Below are 15,747 nucleotides of genomic sequence, written 5' to 3'. Positions count from 1 at the left end.
TACTACTACTAATAATAATAATAATAATAATAATAATAATACAACTACTACTACTACTACTAATAATAATAATAATAATAATAATAATAATACAACTACTACTACTACTAATAATAATAATAATAATAATAATAATAATAATACAACTACTACTAATACTACTACTACTAATAATAATAATACTAATAATAATAATAATAATAATACAACTACTACTACTAATAATAATAATAATAATAATAATCAGAATCAGAATCAGAATAATAATAATCAGAATAATCAGAATCAGAATAATAATAATACTACAACTACTACTACTACTACTACTAATAATAATAATAATAATCAGAATAATCAGAATAATCAGAATAATCAGAATCAGAATAATAATAATACTACAACTACTACTAATAATAATAATAATACTACTACAACTACTACTACTAATAATAATAATAATATAATAATAATAATATTAATGATAATAATAATGAATTTATTTATATAGCACTTTTAAAAAGAGACGTTACAAAGTGCTTCCCAAGACAATAAAAAAGATAAATAAAGTAAATATATGGTAACTGTTAAAACAGAACATCACATAACATATCAATAATAATAAAGTGGCAAAATGATAAAAGGTGATAAAAACAAATACGTATATAAATGTGTAACTATATACAAATTAATACACAAACAGGTGTGTGTATGTATGTATATATATAGTTGTTATTTATATGTATTTACAGACATGCCCACTTTATGATAATCACATGCAGTTTGGGGCAAGTCATAGTCAAGTCAGCACACTGACACACTGACAGCTGTTGTTGCCTGTTGGGCTGCAGTTTACCATGTTATGATTTGAGCATATTTTTTATGCTAAATGCAGTACCTGTGAGGGTTTCTGGACAATATTTGTCATTGTTTTGTGTTGTTGATTTGAAATTGATTTCCAATAATAAATATATACATATACAGTATTTGCATAACGCATCATACTTGCCCACTCCCCTGTTGATAAGAGTATTAAATACTTGACAAATGAAACTGAACTGAATTTTGAAAACTTTTTTTGCTTAGTTTAAAATGTAATAAAGTTCTTATAATGTAATAACTCATCACATTATGCACAAAACTTGTTATTCGCTCGTGGCTTTCTCATGTGCTGATTATTACATTACAAGCTTTTTATCACATTGAAATGATTACATTATGAGTTGCTACGAGGCTTCTTACTAAATACAACACATGCCGAATTAAAGAGTCGCTGTTAACGGATTGTAAAACATGTTAACTCATGTTTTATCACGCGTGTATATTTGACAGAAGCAAGGAAACGCTTAAATTGTTAAAAATCTAAATAGATTTTGATCTGGTCGCTATCTCCGTGTCAAAGAACAAGATGCCGACGGCAAAAGTCAAATAACCAACATTTCCAACTCTACACAGGTATGATACAGGTGAAGGTAAATTCCGTGCATGACCCCTGGTTTTCAAAATAAAAGCACACTATATAGAGGAATGTGTGTAAAACAACATGACAGACTGCAGTTTACTTCAAGTGTGTTTTTATTAAATTCACTTGTTCATTAATATCTATCAATGGGAGTTATCATCATCACTTTATCCAAAGTAAACCCAGCATTTCCTGAGCCATGTACAAGCTGTATGGCATAAAAGTCCACTTAACTGTGAATTGCCAAGAGAAAAACTTGAATACAAATCAGTTTTACACAACTGAATAACATTTATATTTGTAAGTTTTTGATCATGGCAACTGCAGTAACAAAATGTGACATTACACAACTGGGTTCTGAGTCTCAGCTTTTCCATATAGTTCTGAGATCTTTACAGTTTTACTCTTGTGAGCAAACCTTTGACAGCTGACATTTAATAAGACACACTGTTATTATAATAACTAATCATTTAAATGGGTTGGGTGCATTTCCCCAGCAGCTTTACAGTCTTCTATGGCGCCACCATCCTCAAGGATGACACTCCCATGTCACAAAAATATGAAATGACCAGAGTTTCCTCTCTTGAAAAGGGAAATATATTTCATGTTTCTCTTTTACTGCTGGGGAAATATACAGAATGAAGACACTGATCTCCACAGAGAAGCCTCTCTTTTCCATAAGAGTGTCCAGGTCTCAACAGTCCAGAATATGCAGTTTTATCTGTAGTCGTGGGTGCCGGACTTCCTCTTCCCGGAAAAGAGGTGTTTGGGTTTGAGGTCAAACACGTGTCGGTCTGCCTCTCCCTTCTTGCCTTCGCGGTTCATGTCTTTCTGGGAGTTCTTCATCATCTTCTTTGCCTTCTTTGCCATCTGAGGAACAAACAAAGACACTGACGTGAGTTCTCTTCAAATTAACTTTCAGAACCAGTGAGTTTTCCCCCACATGTTGTAAAATGTTTTAATTCTTTCTATTTTCAGATTTTGAAGAACGACAGGATGGGAGTCCTGACCACTGCAGAATCACAATGCCCAATTAATACTGTATTCATAACTGTATTAACAGAGTACTCAGTTGAAATTCAACACTTTCTAGAAAGCTGTAATATTTGATATATGATTAATTTAATTATATATCATATTATAGATTTCAAGTGTTGAAATTGTGTCAAATAAAAAAAACATACAAAAATTGTGCATGTTTTTTTCATAAAATGTTTCTAAATAAACACACAAAACATATTGATAAAAAAAGATTTCTAAATGTAGAAACATGGACAAAATATTTCTTAACACTCCGCAAGTTATTAGAACTATGCACATTTTTTAGTTTTTGAGATATGCTCATTTTTATCAGCAGATTTAATGCAAAGGTGTTTTTTCTAGTTTCGTTATGTTCCATATGTAACGCAACATGATGTCGTCATCACAAGCGTACAATGTAATGATGCAAAAGACAGAAGTCTTGGCTTTCTGCTGCAAAAACACGTCACGTACCTTTGGATCTCGTATACCAGACTGGTCTCGCGGTGGGCGGGAGGCGCTCTGGCTGCGGGTTTTGGAGGTCGGAGGTGCTGAAACTTCACGCTTACGTTTCTTGGTGACGCTTCGGGACCGCCGGGCCTGTTGTGCGTAGTGGCTCTGAAAGCACAAGAGGAACATACTTATGAATCCACTATGTGTGGGAACAACTATTTCTGTAGCAGGTTTCAGGCATTCACATACGGAGAACGGAACATGACAAAATCAGAAATATATGAATAAATAAATGAATGACTCAATAAATAAATACATTTCATTAAATGTAGCAAAAATATTAAATAAATATTGACATAAATTTATATTTCTGTTTTAATTAGCTTCTTTATTTATTTATCTTTGTATTAATTCCCTTATTAATTTACTCTGTTTAATTTTCCCTTTTAATTAAATTATTTATGTACTTATTTTTATAATTTATTTAACTATATTTCCATTTATTTGTTTATTTTTGAATTTATTTTTTATATATTTATATAAAAAATAAATAAGGGGTGAAATGCGAAGGTAAATCGTGCAGAAATTAATAAATACATAAATAAATACACATTTAAAAATATATAAAATAAATAAATACTAAATGAAAAAATAAAGAAATATAAATAAATTATAAATGCAAAAATAAAATTGATAAAAATAAATTAATTAATAAATTAAAGAGAAAATTAAACAGAAGAATAAATAAGGGAATTAATACAAAGATAAATAAAGAGGCAAATTAAAAAAGGAATATAAATTTACGTCACATTTGATCAATTAATTAAGGGCAACATTATTTGTTTATATTATTTTTGCTGCATTTAATGACATTTATTTATTTATCGAGTCATTTATTTATACTGTAATCATAACTGTATTAACAGAGTACTTTGTTTAAATTCTAAACTTTCTAAAAAGATGCAATAAGTAATATTTTCATATAAAATTATGAAATAAGACAAAGTCCCACATGATTAATTTGATTATATCGTATTATAGAGTCAAAGTTCTGATCTGAAGGAAGAACTTACATCGTCCTTGTCGTTCATGTCCAGACCGAGGTCACCCATCTCCTTCTCTAGCTTCTTTCTTTCAACCTGTACATGTAAAAAACAAACACACAAACAGTGGTGGACAGAGGTTAGTCAAATATTACAAAAGGGAAACTAATTATTTCATAAAACAAAAGCACGATTGGCTCGTTCACACTACACGACTTTCACTCTAGCTTTAAAAGTGAGCCCGCTACAGCCTAAAAATCGCAAGCTGCGTTAATGCGTTAAAGAAATTAGTGGCGTTAAAACAAATTTTCATTAACGAGTTATTATAGCGATAACTTGGATAGACCTACTTTATAAACATCACTATTTTTGTGGACTTTATCAGATTCTGTATGTCTGTCTTTGTTGCGTTGTTCCTCTTTCTGACGACAGCTTACCAGAACTTCCTATAAAATTTCCTGTCCAAACCATCCAAAAAAACCTTCTCACACTAGAAATGAACTGAAACATGGTTCGGTCTGATCCGGACCACCTCTTTTCGTCGGACCAAGGTTCAGCTGTTTGGTCCAGGGAGGTTTCACACCTGTAATTTTGGTTCGGATCAAACTGAAAAGTCCAAAAGTCTGGACCTAACAAAGTTGGTGTGAAAGGGCCCTTAGAAAGGAGACCTCCGTAGTCTTAATGTGAGTAATGTCTCAGTTATATTCCTCATACTGTAGGTTTAAATTCTCTCTCTGATACCTCTGTCAGCAGCAGACCCGACGTATTAACGGTATCCTCACCTTGGTGGTGGTCCTGGGCATGCGAGGCCCGTGCACGTCCTTCTCTTTGGACTCCACGATCATGCGGAACTTCTTCTCGCGGATCTGTTTGGCCAGGACGCGGATCTCCTGCATCTCTTCGTCCTCGCTCTCGTCATCAGAGTCGTACTCCCCGGCTTTCTCCTTCAGCTCCTCCTCCTTCTCCAGCTGCTCCAGTTTCTGTGAGACAGGAAATCAAGACGTTTAGAACAAAGACATATAAATCCTTTCCTTTCCACTGTCAAGGTTAACACTATAATAATGCGTTAACAAAAATTCATTTTAACGCCACTAATTTCTTTAATGCAACTCGTGATTTTTAGGTTGTAGCGGCTCAGTTTTAAAGCTAGAGTGAAGATACTGGTATCATATGAAACTAGAAAACCTAACGAATCCATTGGCAACATGTCATACTAGCTTGTCATGAAGGAGGTTAAATAACGCTCCAAACTTGAGCTAAATTTTGCCAAGGAAAAACTGGCAAGGCCAATTTCAAAGGGGTCCCTTGACCTCTGACCTCCAGGTATGTGAATGTAAATGGGTTCTATGGGTACCCACGAGTCTCCCCTTTACAGACATGCCCACTTTATGATAATCACATGCAGTTTGGGGCAAGTCATAGTCAAGTCAGCACACTGACACACTGACAGCTGTTGTTGTCTGTTGGGCTGCAGTTTGCCATGTTATGATTGGAGCATATTGTTTTATGCTAAATGCAGTACCTGTGAGGGTTTCTGGATCAATATCTGTCATTGTTTTGTGTTGATAAATAATTTCTAATAATAAATAGATACACACATTTGCATAAAGCATGAATATTTGTCCACTCCCATGTTGATAAGAGTAATAAATACTTGACAAATCTCCCTTTAAGGTACATTTTGAATAGATATGTGTGATTAATTTCCTCTAGCTTTAAAACTGAGCCTGCTAAAACCTAAAAAATCCCAAGTTGTGTTAATGCGTTTTCCACTTAACTCTGCAGAGACTCACCTTCATGATTTCAGGATCAATGTAATCTGCAATGTTGTGGCCCTCCCACACCTCAGGGATCTTATCCTGCTTCTCTTCCTCGTTCATCAGATCCCAGTATTCTTTAAAAGTAACACAAATAAAAATGATATCAGCATTACAGGTGTAAGCGTTTCTACAAATTCACAGTGCTGAAATGAAAAGTCTTCTTACTCTGTAGATCCAGAATGTAGTCATCGCCAAGCTCCACCTCCAGGTCTCTCTCCTGCGAGATGAACAGTAAAATGTTTTATTATACACACAGAGAGCTGTTAGTGGTGTCACATCTCATCGTAATGAAAGCCCCGATGTCTGACGTGAACACAGGACGTACCGTTTTGCGTTTGGGTGTGTCGACCTGCATCGCCTTCTTGCGCGTCATGGCTCCTTCTGGGATGAACGGAGGCCTCACCTGGAAACGACATGCTTCATATCAGATACAAATGAGAGGACGTAATTTGCGTTGACTTCTGATCGAGTCAGCGACTGTTTTTACCTTCTCGTCTCTCTTGGCGGGCATGGCCAGGTGGAGCCGGTTGAGGACGTCGTGGACCTTCTTGCCCTTCATCTTGGTGTCGACGCGATGGGAGAGGAGCCGGTCGCAGGCCTGACAAACACACAGAAGAAGCATGAAGCACAACGTGCTCGCTCACAGCAACAATACAACACTCTGTTCCTCAACACCTCCAGGACTCAGGAGGCTGAAGCTCACCTCAGTTTTAACTTCCATGACTCCCTCCTCAGTCAGGGTGCTGGTCTCAATCACAGAGATTCCCTCAGTAGTGAAATCTGCAAAGATTTTCTGAAAGCGAGAAGACAACAGTCAAAAAGATAAACCTTTACACCACGGCGTATTAGGGCCATTGTAGGTTAAAAAAAAGATAATTACAGAGGCGGGGGATAATATCACAAATTTACAAGAAAAAAAACATGGAAAAATAGTGGAGTGCAATACTGTGGTTTTTTTTTGTCAAGGAACCACATCGCTTCATGTTGCAAGGTTGGATCACCCTCATTTATCGCAAACGTTTTTTTCCTTAGAATATTACCCCCTTCCCCAGCTCCATCATTCTTTTTTTTTTTTTTTAAACTACAATGGCCTTTATATGCCGCCGTACCTTTAACCTTAACTCTTGTGCTTATTGTAAGAAAGCGAAAAAGCTAATAAACAAATCTGCTTAAGACCTCTGATATGGCAATAATGACCATAAAACCTTCTGAAATCATTTGCATCAAAACAATTGAAAAACATCAGAAAAAAGGTCGTAAAAATGTATTAAATATGTGAAAAAAAATTAGGAAAAATGTCCTACAAATATGTGAAAAATGTCAGAACATTATTACTAAAATATGTGGGAAAAAAACTACAGAAAAACATCTGAAAAGAAATGTGAAAAATATCCTAAAAAATGTCTGAAGAAATGTAAAAAATATCCGAAAGTTTGCAAAATATATGAAACATATAGGTGAAAAATATCCAAAAATTAGTAAAATGTGAAAACAATGATGAAAGATGTCTGAAAAAATTTAAGACATATCCGAAAAATTTCATTAATAGTAAAATATGTGAAAAATATCAGAAAATTATTTGTAAAATATGTGGAAAAATTTACAACTTTAATCTCAATTTTTTTTCTCTGAATATTACCCCCTTCCCTAGCTCTGGTCATCAGCTCTGCAATATACTCCTACAAGGTAATTTCTAGTTCACCTCGTCCACCAGAGACACTTTAGACAGATCAAACTGTAAATCACCCACCTGGTCCTCCTCGGACAGCTCAGTGATCTTCTTCACGTCACACTTGTTGGCCACAACGATGAGAGGCTGCGGGGAGCGAGACACCAGCATTACTTCACGTATTACACTGTCAAACTTTTTCATCTTTTATTTATCCTCAGAGAGACCTGCTAAATATACAGGATACTTTCCACTAACAGAAATTCACCTCTTTTGCTCAAATTAAATTGTGTGGTTGGTATGGTTAGATCAAAGGTTGGGTATTGAGGGTTCTAATTCGGAAAAGGTTAAGTTTGCACTTACTGTGCTTCCATGTTTACAATATGGTAGACAGGAGCTAGTGCTCTGATGTGTGGCATCTCAAGAAACACATTAAACTGATGCAGCAAAATCACCGTGCTAAAATAATTCCATGCAGGGAAAAAGATGGTCTTGTATGACAAAGCATTTCCTGCAGCCTGGTGTAAGACCTGAAGACATTTCTGATGTCATAACTGTCATGAAATGACTGCTGCTCATATTTCTATTTTTATTTATTCATTATAAAATAAAAATATATCTTTACAGCAGCCTGTAAGAGCCTCGTCACACCAGAAAGTGGAACAGCAAAATGTATTTGTGCATCCTTGCAAACTAGGTGCACCTCTGCACCTGGAGGCCACCACTGCCCCACATTTAGAGGAGCTCCATCCAGAAAAAGCTGACATGTTTCACATATCCGTCGTTTCAGATGTGAATAGGAAGAAAATTGGGTACAAGGAGTTTGCAGTTTTCTGACATCATTACTTCACATGATGAGTAATCAGCTGTAACATCGTAAAAGCCTGACCTTGTTGGCGAACAGGGGTCGGATGCTGTTGAAGAGCTCCAGCTGTTCCTGCAGGTTGTGGCCGCACTGCTCTGATACGTCCATGACGTAAAGAACCGCCGCTCGCAGGTGAGCCAGAGCCGTGATGGCCTGCATCTCGATGGTGTTCCTGTCCTCCAGAGGGTGGTCCAGGATACCGGGGGTGTCCACCACCTAAACACACACAGAGTAGGCATAAGAATGACCGGGGTGGAGTGTGGAATAAGAAGGGAAACGTGGATTTCTGCAGGTTTAACACCTTTATAATGATCTCAAACTACTTCACCTCCGTGTGCAATTGTTTTCACTGAGTATTGTCCTCTTTTGTTTTGATTTGTTTAACTCTGTATTTCTAAACATCAGTGTAAATGAGGGAAACCTCAATTTGAGGCTTCAATAAAGGTTTTGAATGAATAATGGAATTATAGTGTGTGAATCTATAATAAGACCTCTGATATGGCAATAATGGCTTTAAGACTGTATTTAAGACCATAAAACCTTCTGAAAACTTTTAGCATCAACACAATAGAAAAACATTAGAGAAGTGTCCAAAAATTAGTTAAAATTGTGGGGAAATTAGTGAAACATTTCAGAAAAATTTGTGAAAACTGTCCTACAAATATGTGAAATATATGTGAAAAATTCTGAAAATAATTATTAAAATGTGAAAGAAATTAGTGAAAAATGTCTGAAAAAATTTCAGGAAAAAAATTTGAAATATATCTGAAAAAATGCGCAAAAATATCCAAAAAATGTCCAAAAATTATTAGTAAAATATATGAAACATACAAGTAAAAAATATCCAAAAAATGTCCAAAAATTAGTAAAAATGTGAAAAATATCCTATAATGTCCAAAAATTATTAGTAAAATGTGAAACGTGTAAGTGAAAATATCCGAAAATGATTTGCAAAATGTGTGAAAAAATGTCCGAAAACATATCGAAAGATGTCCAATATTCTTAGTCAAATATGTAAAAAATATAATTCAAAAATGGCCATGTTGATATACCTTCATATTATGAAACAATAATACATGTCATTATTTTCATATTTGGCATAAACACACAAAAAACCCTGAAAAACGTGTCTGTATGTTTAGGAAATGGTTGTACACCGTTCATCTGATAGGGATGTAAACACAGTATATTTAAATTGATTTAAATATCATACTTCAGAGTCAACACAATGAAAATGTGTGTCACTGCCCAAATACTTGGTCACTGCATCTACAGTTCATGTAGCCCGAGTTAGAACACATCTGAAGCTAAAGAACATGTATGTGAAAGAGAAAATAAACCATGAGTGATGTGTAAGAGTAAGAGCTGCGGCGTCTTACCTGCCAGCGGAGGTATCTGTAGTCCATGTGACCCACAAACAGAGACTTGGTGGTGAAAGCGTAGGGCTGGACATCGACATCAGCTCTGGTCACCTGGCGAGGAAGACCATTTACAGCATGTTAACTTTACTCAAAACGTCCAGGGACTGAAACACAATGAAACCAATGAAGTGTACGAGTCTGACTCATGCTCAGCTCTTACGCTTACCTTGTTGATGAAACTGGACTTGCCGACGTTGGGGTAGCCGCACAGAAGCAGGGTCCTCGTGTTGGGGTCAATGCTCGGCAAACGGGACAGATGCTGACGCACTGTTGAAGGGGGACGACAGCGAGATTAGTCATTTTCACTTATCAAAAAAATTATTTTTATTTTCCGCCTCTGTAACGGACACCGTTACCTTGTTCCAGATACTCCAGACTTGACTTCTGTCGTTTCAGGATGGTGCACATACGACCCAGAGCGGCTCTCTTCAACTGTTTACACCGGTACAGAGAATCGCCATACTTCATCAGACGCACATAGTCTTTGGCAACACTGGAGGGTTGGAAAAAAGGCAGTTACAAACCTGTCTTTTATCTGTTTCTGGGTTATGTTGAATTGCTGTTGTTTCCTTCTCTTTTATAATTATTATGATTATGTATTAGATCTTGATTCATGTATTTTTGTGTGTATCACTGAACCCCAAAATCCCTCAATAAGCATTTAATGGCTTAACTTTAACCTTTTTTTCACAAATTTTACTAATAACTGACAATTTTCACATACTTAAAAAAAAAATTCTGATAATTTCACTTATATTTTTCAAATATTTTACTAATAATTTTCGGACATTTTTTTTCAAATTTTTTCAGACATTTTTCACAATTTTTTCACTTATTTTACTAATAATTTTCTGAAATTTTCAGATATTTGTAGACAGTTTTCACACATTTTTCACTGATTTTTTCACATATATTACAAATTTTTGGACCAACTATTTTGCATTGCTTTAAGGTTCATTAGAAAATTAACTGGATAGATAGCATGAACTGAAAAAGGAAAACTAAAAGACAAACCACAGTAAATGTTACAGTCAACCACAGCAATGAACAACAACATGCAAGACAATAAGCACAACAAACTTACTTGTCGATCAGATTCTTGGCGATGTTTATCTGTCCCAAGGCCAACTTATAATGGTCTTTGTCATACAACACGTTCATCAGATCAGCGTAGAAAGGATGGATGTCCTGAAGGAAGATAACGGCACATTATCAAATTACCACAAAGTAAAACAATGATTACTTAAAGGACACAAGAGGAGAGCATCTTGACTTACGTCGAGCTTGGGGAAGTCGGTGAGGATCTGCGAGAGGCGGTCATGGTAGCTCTGCTGGGTGAACTTCACCTTTCGCATGTAGAAATGTCGGATGCGGTGGATCTGGTAGTGCTTGTGCACCACTGTGGGCGTCTTCCTTTGTGTTTTGGATAAAGTGATGTCGATGAAATCCTGCAGAGAGGGGAACAGTGTGCAAGGTTTTAGTGAAGGGATGTGACATTATTCACTTTATCAGATACCAGATAATCATTACCATTTTATTTTTGGTAAAGCATAGGAGTATTTTCTCTCTAAAAGAAGTTTGTGTTTAAATTATTTGCCTCATCTGTTATGTCTTTGGCCTCACCTGTTTTAACTTGTAAATATTAGGTCATTGCGAAATTTATTGTCGTGTTATTTGTTTTTTCATATCTATAAATACTGTAGCATGCACTGGAACAACTACATAATATTTATCCACAAAAACATGCCGTTTTCGTATATCTGCACCCATCAAAATCTCATGGAAACTGTTTCTCCCAGAGCGTCCTGCCAAACTACATTAACAAATGTGTCAGTTTAATATACATTCGCTAGTCGGCAAAAGCAGACACCTTATAGCAACGTTTTGTATTATGTCCACCAATAACTAATGTCCTCTTGATAATTCGGCATACAATTAATACAAATCGCAGCTCTTTTTCTCGAGGAGACTAACTTTTGTGACTACAGCTCCCAATAGCTACACGGTATTTAAATGGACAGACAGGAGTCTTAAACTGGCAGATTTTCGAACGGGGTTTGGTGCGGGACATATTTAATGTCAACTGTGTCATTTACTAGATGAGAAAGCCTCATTATCGCCTAATACTTGTTAGATTCAATAGTTAACTGTTTCATCTCTTTTTTTTCTCTGTTCCTCTTGTGATACTGTAAGTAATAAAGTAGCCTACTTGGACATACTTGTATAGGAACCTGCTGCTGTCTCGTTACAGCAGCTCAGCACGTGTTCTTCATATCTATAAATACTGTATTACGCACTGGAACAGCTACATGATATTTATCCACAAAAATATGCCGTTTTCCTATATTTCCACCCATCAAAATCTCATGGAAACTTTTTCCCAGAGCGTCCTGCCAAACTACATTAACAAATGTGTCAGTTTAATATACATTCGCTTGTCGGCAAAAGCAGACACCTTATAGCAACGTTTTGTATTATGTCCACCAATAACTAATGTCCTCTTGATAATTCGGCATACAATTAATACACATTGCAGCTCTTTTTCTCGAGAGAGACTAACTTTTGTGACTACAGCTCCCAATAGCGACACGGTATTTAAATGGACAGACAGGAGTCTTAAACTGGCAGATTTTCGAACGGGGTTTGGTGCGGGACATATTTAATGTCAACTGTGTCATTTACTAGATGAGAAAGCCTCATTATCGCCTAATACTTGTCAGATTCAATAGTTTGCTGATTTATCTCCTTTTCTCCGTTCCTCTCCTGATACTGTAAGTAATAAAGTAGCCTACTTGGACATACTTGGGTAGAAACCTGCTGATGCTCAGCACGTGTTTTCCACCATGTTGTTGTTTTATATCTTCTAATTGTCTCTTAAAGCTCGATGTTAGACGGATAAAACAAACAGCCGCTTAAAACAATAAAGACGAAGAATAAAACGTACCTTTGCGGTGGGAACCACCATAATCTTCTTGAAATTATATAGTGCCATTTTGTCGGACACGTTGTAGTCCGCTGACGGCACGGGGGGAAAGGAGAGCTCCTTGTTCCGTTAAAACCGGAAAAAGACGCTGTCTGTATGGTCGTGTGTAGAAGGTAACCCGCAAATTGCGAAAACTCGCGAGACTCGTTACCCGACGACCTATCTTAACCGTAACTATCCGAAGTTAATGCCTAAACTTAACTATTTAAGATTAATGCCTAACATTAACCATTCCATGTCAACACTTAACTTTAACTATTAGAGATTAATGCTTAATCTTAATAATCTCGCGAGAGTTGCTCCAAATTTCTGGTTCCCTTTTAGACACGACCGTTTTACATCCATGGACGAGTTTTCTGCACATCGCCCCCTTAAGTCCGAATACAGACATAACAGAAAAAAAACACATTTCTGTAATCTAATAAATATTTATTTTCCATTTTTAAAAAGCGAATAAAGTTAGCTATGATTTTCATTATGTTTATATTTAAAGTCACTTTTGCACATTCATGCACACACCTGTACATCTTCTTCATTTTTATAACAGATGTATTGTGCATACTGTATATTTTATAGTATTTTTTCATAATTTTATTGTATAATTGTCTTTTACACTATATATGTTTCTTGACTTTTGCAGTGCTTGCTTTATTTTAATTCTTATTTTCTAATTTCATGTATTATTTTTTATAACTAAAAGTTATTTAACAGATTACAGATTCATGTTTTTCTTTTTAGACAGTAATATTCCCCCTTTATCCCCCCCCCCCCCCTCCCCAAAATAAAAATATAAATATAAAATAAAATAATGATAAATAAATTAAATAAATAATAATAATAATAATTGAATAAAATACATAAATGCAAATAACAGAATGATTGTAGAGCTTAAAAAGAAAAATGGTTATACTGGTAATACGCAAAATCAAAAAAATAATAATAACAAAGATTGAGATATTACTCACTTTGAACAATCCCAGTTTTTTGGCAGATGAAATTTAAGTAATTAATTTGATTAATATCTTAGCAAAATATTATATCCATCAAATGATACGCTTAAAAAAACTACCCTCCTTTTATACTTTTAAAAATACTGATTTTAAAACATATTTTACTACGATTGAAGACTTAAAACTCAAAAATTCTAAATTGCCAAAAACATTAGATTAGATTATTTAGACATTTAAAATGTATTCCAACTGTTTAACAGACCCTGATTGTGTTTTTTTCTTTCTTTTTTTGTTTTTATTCATCTTCTTTTCCTTTACTTTTTCATTTTTATTTTATTTGTTGTAAAATTTATTTTATTATATATTCTTTTTATACTGTAAAATATTTACTGAATTTTTTTATAATGAAAAATCTGAACATTTTATGTAACTACTATATTGAACTTTCTAAATAAAGTATTAAATATATATATATTTTTAAAGTACAGATTATCACCATGGATGTACAGACTCCATATTTGTTGTGATCCGCGACGATGGAGAATTAGCCAATCAGCGAGCGCCTTTGTCTTTAGGCCACACCCACTCCCGTTGATCACGAGTGGCTACGCGTGCGCCCACTGCCAGTCTCGACCAATCAGGACGCTCCGCTGAGAGAGCGAGGAGGGGCGGGAGCTCGAGCTCTGTGTGACAGCTCCGGGTTCAGTGCTGCACCAGAGAGAAGAAAAACACGAAGAGGTCTCACTCTGCTAAATTCATCTTTACCGACCATCTGTCTCTCTAAAAAGCTTAAACATGATACTAGTGTTTCCCCACTGGTGGAATGTAACTAAGTACATTTGCTTAAGTACCATATTTAAGTGCAAATTTGAGTTACTTTATTGGAGTTTTTTTTTTCTTTTCATGGCACTTTCTATTTACTCCACTACATTTCAAATGAAATACTTTTTACTTTAATTTAATTATTTGATATGCAGCTTTAGTTACTACTTTACAAATTGAGATTTTTGATTTATTGACACAACAAACATTCATCACTTCTTTATAGTTTTCTTTCATTTACATGCATGTTCTTTTTAAATATCTATATATTGTAATTTGCTTAAAGGGACTATTTGTAACTTTCAGAAATTGCTTGTTAACAGCAACACCTGTGGCCGTTAAGTCAACGAAAGTCAGGGTCGGGCTCGCGCTTACTCGCTCTAAATAGACATGAACGAGCATCGCTCAAAACAGTGAGGCGACACACGTCAGCTAAAACCACAATATCACTCTATATTTGACCTGCTTGGCAGTAATGTTAGCTGACCAGACGGAGGTCTCTCCATGAACATGATTTAGATCACATAGCGCGCGTTCTCGCTGTCTCGCTCCACCTTCACTACACAGAAGAGTTAGTTTAGCTCTGAGAATATCTAGTGAATGTACAGTGTACGTTTGTGCAGAAATAACTGCTGCAGCTCCTCCAGACCAACAGAGGTTTCCAATGTCTTGTGAAGTGACGGGGCTCCGCAGCGAGAAACGTTATCGTCTCCGACCGGGTGCCGGTGTCTTCCTGCTAACTCCGGCTGCGGTCGGGAGGCGATAACGTTACTTGCTGCGGAGCCCCGCTGCTTCCGAGCCCCGGCACCGACGCTGAAGCAGGAAAAGTCAACACTAGGATCAGCATTGATTCATGCAGAGACCTTCGTCTGGTCAGCTAACATTACTGCCAAGCAGCTAAAATATAGAGTGATATTGTGGTATGTCTATGTAGAGCGAGCAAGCACGAGCCCGGCGCTGACTTTCGTTGACTTAACGGCCACAGGTGTCGCTGTTAACAAGACATTCTGAAAGTTACAAATAGTCCCTTTAATGAATTGTATATATGTATATATATGTTTTTTTTATTTGTATTTATTATTGAACGCTTATGCAATATTGTTCACCTGACAGTCATGATCAATAAAGCAAATTGAATTGAATTGAAGTTATTGTTTTGAGAAAAATAAAATAAAAATTCTCATTAAAATGAGAAAAAACTGTCAATGCGCTGACTGTTGGACACGGGATGACTGGCCTTTG

The 15,747-nt window shown here is 35.7% G+C and overlaps 1 protein-coding gene across 1 annotated transcript; it reads right to left on the bottom strand.

Moving 5' to 3' along the window:
* Positions 1 to 1,554: 1,554 nt before the first annotated feature.
* Positions 1,555 to 12,853, bottom strand: gtpbp4 (GTP binding protein 4). The gene is made up of 17 exons (XM_074650050.1): positions 12,695 to 12,853; positions 11,028 to 11,198; positions 10,835 to 10,938; positions 10,107 to 10,243; positions 9,917 to 10,017; positions 9,709 to 9,801; positions 8,354 to 8,545; positions 7,546 to 7,611; positions 6,499 to 6,588; positions 6,283 to 6,393; positions 6,121 to 6,198; positions 5,961 to 6,012; positions 5,769 to 5,869; positions 4,758 to 4,955; positions 4,006 to 4,071; positions 2,954 to 3,097; positions 1,555 to 2,329 (listed from the first exon to the last, which is right to left on the bottom strand). The coding sequence occupies exons 1-17, from the start codon at positions 12,740 to 12,742 to the stop codon at positions 2,177 to 2,179; spliced, it is 1,905 nt and encodes a 634-aa protein (XP_074506151.1). The 5' UTR covers positions 12,743 to 12,853; the 3' UTR covers positions 1,555 to 2,176.
* Positions 12,854 to 15,747: the final 2,894 nt, after the last annotated feature.

The sequence above is a fragment of the Sebastes fasciatus genome, chromosome 11 (assembly GCF_043250625.1).
Source record: "Sebastes fasciatus isolate fSebFas1 chromosome 11, fSebFas1.pri, whole genome shotgun sequence".
Lineage (NCBI taxonomy): Eukaryota > Metazoa > Chordata > Actinopteri > Perciformes > Sebastidae > Sebastes > Sebastes fasciatus.
Note: the sequence above shows the minus strand (reverse complement) of the source record. Positions and strands in the feature narration are given on the sequence as shown.

Coding starts and splice junctions, on each gene's coding strand:
- gtpbp4 (XM_074650050.1), bottom strand. CDS start 12,742: ATGGCACTATATAATTTCAAGAAGATTATGGTGGTTCCCACCGCAAAG. Junction 9,802..9,916: donor AGTCCAGTTTCATCAACAAG/GTAAGCGTAAGA, acceptor CTTCCTCGCCAG/GTGACCAGAGCTGATGTCGA. Junction 5,870..5,960: donor CTACATTCTGGATCTACAGA/GTAAGAAGACTT, acceptor TTACTTTTAAAG/AATACTGGGATCTGATGAAC.